This window comes from Eurypyga helias, unplaced genomic scaffold (assembly GCF_000690775.1).
Source record: "Eurypyga helias isolate BGI_N326 unplaced genomic scaffold, ASM69077v1 scaffold9357, whole genome shotgun sequence".
Lineage (NCBI taxonomy): Eukaryota > Metazoa > Chordata > Aves > Eurypygiformes > Eurypygidae > Eurypyga > Eurypyga helias.
Genome location: NW_010263651.1, coordinates 5,082 through 8,479, shown reverse-complemented (window position 1 = coordinate 8,479; position 3,398 = coordinate 5,082). Strand labels below are relative to the sequence as shown.

Sequence of the window (3,398 nt, the reverse complement as noted above, 5' to 3'; positions counted from 1 at the left end):
GGCATGAGCATCCCTTGGGTTCCCCATCCTCATGGGCATGAAAAACTCTTAGAGCGTATGGGAGACAACTTGCTCAAGGCTCAAATAACTGGAAGGTTTTTTTATCTGCCCACCATTCACCTCTGGCCCACACCAACCAGGCCTAGGCCACCTCACAGCACATCCCAGCCCCTCAGTTTCTGGTGCAACTGGGTCCAAATCACAGGACATTCATCAGCATCTTCTGATGAAAGCAAGAGCCATCACCTTCGACAGCCACGAAGCTGGCAATGCCAACAGAGTCCCAATCTATCTCACATCGGGTGGCTGTGGTAGGAGTTACAGCATGTTTCTCAAAGTTTGTTCTTCAGCCTTCCAAATATTTAAAAACATAACTGGTACTTGCAGTTCCCCTGAGAGGGGAATGCAGTCACCAAGCTTCAGCCAGATCATCCTTTTGAATAACGTGGGGAGGACGAATGTGGGAAAGGCCATTGTGGTTATTCTGCTAATGACTGAACACTTCAGGAAGCATCAGTGACTGCAAAAGGCCTGAACGTCCCTGGAAAGCAGGCACCTGGGCTGCCTGCAGCAGGGACACAGGTACGTCTTTCCTTACCAAAGACTAAATAGAGCGTGCCAAAAATCAGGTCTTCTCTCTCCGATAAGGTGGAGATGAACACAGAGGCGTTGGACGCATTTCCCATCTGCAAAGGAAGATATAAATACAAGTGAGAGTGAAGTGAGGAGTGCCCAGCTTCCCTGGTTCCCAGGGAGGACAGCTCTGCACCAGGCTCCTGGCAGGGTGGTACAAGAAGCCAGCAGCAAGCAAACCCCCAGTCCCACCGCTGCAGGAGGTATGTGAACGCTGTGTGCAGCACTGCCCTAACCAGCTGGGCAAGGGGCCTATAATAGGATCAGGCTGGTAATCTCACTTGATTACCATTTCTCCAATTACAGATTTTACTGATTAGCATTAGCCTTTGGATCTAAATTTTCTTTGCAAGGCTCGGCCATATGCTGACTGCAGCAGGCACTGCGCGTTTGGACATGGGGGCCGGCTGTTCGGAGCTGGAGGCTTCGTGTTCTGCAAAGTCCCCTGCCTCCTCCAGCCTTGCCCCGTCCTTTGTGTGCCTCTGCCTGTCCCTGTGTCCACATCAGCCGAGAGACTTGGCTCAAACTCTCTTTGCAATGCAGCCAAGACCTACTCATGTGCCATCCCGGCGGCATATTAATTGCCTCTACAGTGCAACGTGCACTGTGAGTGCTGAGAAGGCCCCGAGCTGACCAGGAGACTTGCACAAGCCGCTCATCAAACACCAGCTCAGGAAACCCTACAGCTGGGGACAAAAAGGAATTGTCACCCTGATCATCACTGCTCCGGGCTGGGACCTTCCTTCTTCAGCTGTAACCCAATCTGATCTATGCTGCCAGCAGTAAAGAACTTGAGGGTGAATATATGTATTATAAAAAAACCAGTAGTAAAAGTCATTCCCTTTCTCGGGGTGCCTGGCTCAATCATCAAGTTTTATCGGCCTAATTAGTTTCCCTGTTATTTCGTGCAGCTGAGCCAAAGGTTCCCAAGTGCTTAGGAAGTTAATAGGGGGTAGCAGAGCAGAACAGCAGACGTGTTTCAGTATATTCACTCCCATCACTGATAACAAATAAATGGAAAAGTATTTTGTTCAAGTGAAGCAAAAAAAGAGAGAGGCGGTGAAAGAAAATAATGGTTTAATTATATGTTTCAATAGCTGTTAGCTTGCTTGCTGGGATGTTTAATGCATGCCGTGCTCCTGCCTCTTTCCCCAAGGTCTCTACCTGCACGCTACGGGAGAACTGAAAACGGTGCCTGGCCAGGGAGCAGGGGCTGGGGAGGGGAAGGGAAGGCGGCTGGGGCCAGCCACAGCATGGTTTAACCCTCACAAGTGGCAACAGGCTCTTTATTCCTGCCCCATAGCCTAGTCTTCATAGGGGCATACTGTGAGCTGGAACAGGGAACAGGTTTGGCCTTATGGGGAGGAGGGGAATAACAATAATATCCCGAGCACAGATCCCTGCCTGACCTCTAACTGCCATGAGGTGGCTCAGAAACTATAGCACGGGCCAAGAGCCATGGGAGACAGAGCCTTTCTTTCCATGTGTTTTGCCGACATGGACTTCACAAACAGAGCAACTCTCCTCCTCATCTGTACCCAGGTGAAAATGCCCGCCTCACACCCAAGGCTGCGCTCAGACAGATGGAGCTAATTACTTCAAGTAACAAGTAAATTAGCTTTGAGTGTAAATGTATTTTAAGACACTAATTGGCATTAAACTGCCAAGAGATCCTGCCAACAGTTTTTCATTCTCTGGGATACTGCCCCATACAGCCAAACACCCATGGACCGTGGTTCCTCCGGCCTACTTCATGTCTTTCTTGGGTTAGGTGGGCACACAACCTATGGGATGTTTACAGCTCACATAGGCTCACTGAAAAGCAGCAAGTTGGAGTATCTCAAGCATTTGATGTTAAACAATCAAATATTCTTACGGTCAGTGCCTACCTACCATGAGTACAATGGAGCTGGCTCTGCAGGGCAGGCAGGATCTGGTTAATTCAGCTAATGGGAGCTGCAGTGGTCATCCATGGTTCTCCATTCACTCTGTCCAGCTTCTGGATGGTTCCTGCTCTCCTTATGAACAGACACAGTGGAAAGCAAGAGAACTGGTCTGTGCAAAACAGTCCCAGCAATTGTGTGCTGCACAGAAAGGTGTCGGGCACTGAAGACGGAAGGAGCGGCAGCAAGCCAGCTTTCAGCCGCTCGCTCTAGTAGACATGGCCAAAGCCCTTGTGCTGCTGGCAGACTCCCACATCCTTGAGACATGTTTCACCCAGGCTACTGGTTTGACATCTTGATGGAAATGGGATTTTAAATTAAGTTCCAGTTACATCATCCTGCTAAACTGACAGAGGCTCTCAGGAAGCTGTGCAGCACGCTTGCCTTCTTCCCCAGATCATCTTTTGGCTTTTAGCGATGAGGAAGAGGTACCACACTGGTTTTCAATGCCCCGTCCTCCTGCCTGGGTCTGGAAAGTCTTGTCTGTGGCACTGCGTGGACATCGTGAAGGCAAACATGGACAGCCAAGAGGTCTAACCCCTTCTGTTTGGGTTTCCTGGTACTGTATTTCACTTCAGAGAAATGGCCACCACACCTGGGATTTTTCCAATCTTTTGTTGTGCAAAACAAGGCACATTTAACAACAGCCTGTGTTTTACTAAGAATCTAAACCCTGGCAATTATCTGCTGGTTTGGAAGAGACTGCTAGCCCTTAGGGTTTGATATGCATGCACCCTTGGGAAAAAGCAGCAAGCAGTGTGATTGTCCAGGCAGGCTGACAGGCACACAGCTAATTTGCTTCTTGAACACAGCAGATGTCCC

The 3,398-nt window shown here is 49.5% G+C and overlaps 1 protein-coding gene across 1 annotated transcript in view; it reads right to left on the bottom strand.

Annotated features, from left to right (window-relative positions):
* Positions 1-686, bottom strand: part of LOC104512929 (opsin-5-like) — a 6,131-nt gene extending 5,445 nt beyond the window's left edge. The window contains exon 1 of the mRNA XM_010156118.1: positions 599-686. Coding sequence (XP_010154420.1) covers positions 599-686 — 88 coding nt within the window. The remainder of the gene's footprint in view (positions 1-598) is intronic.
* Positions 687-3,398: the final 2,712 nt, after the last annotated feature.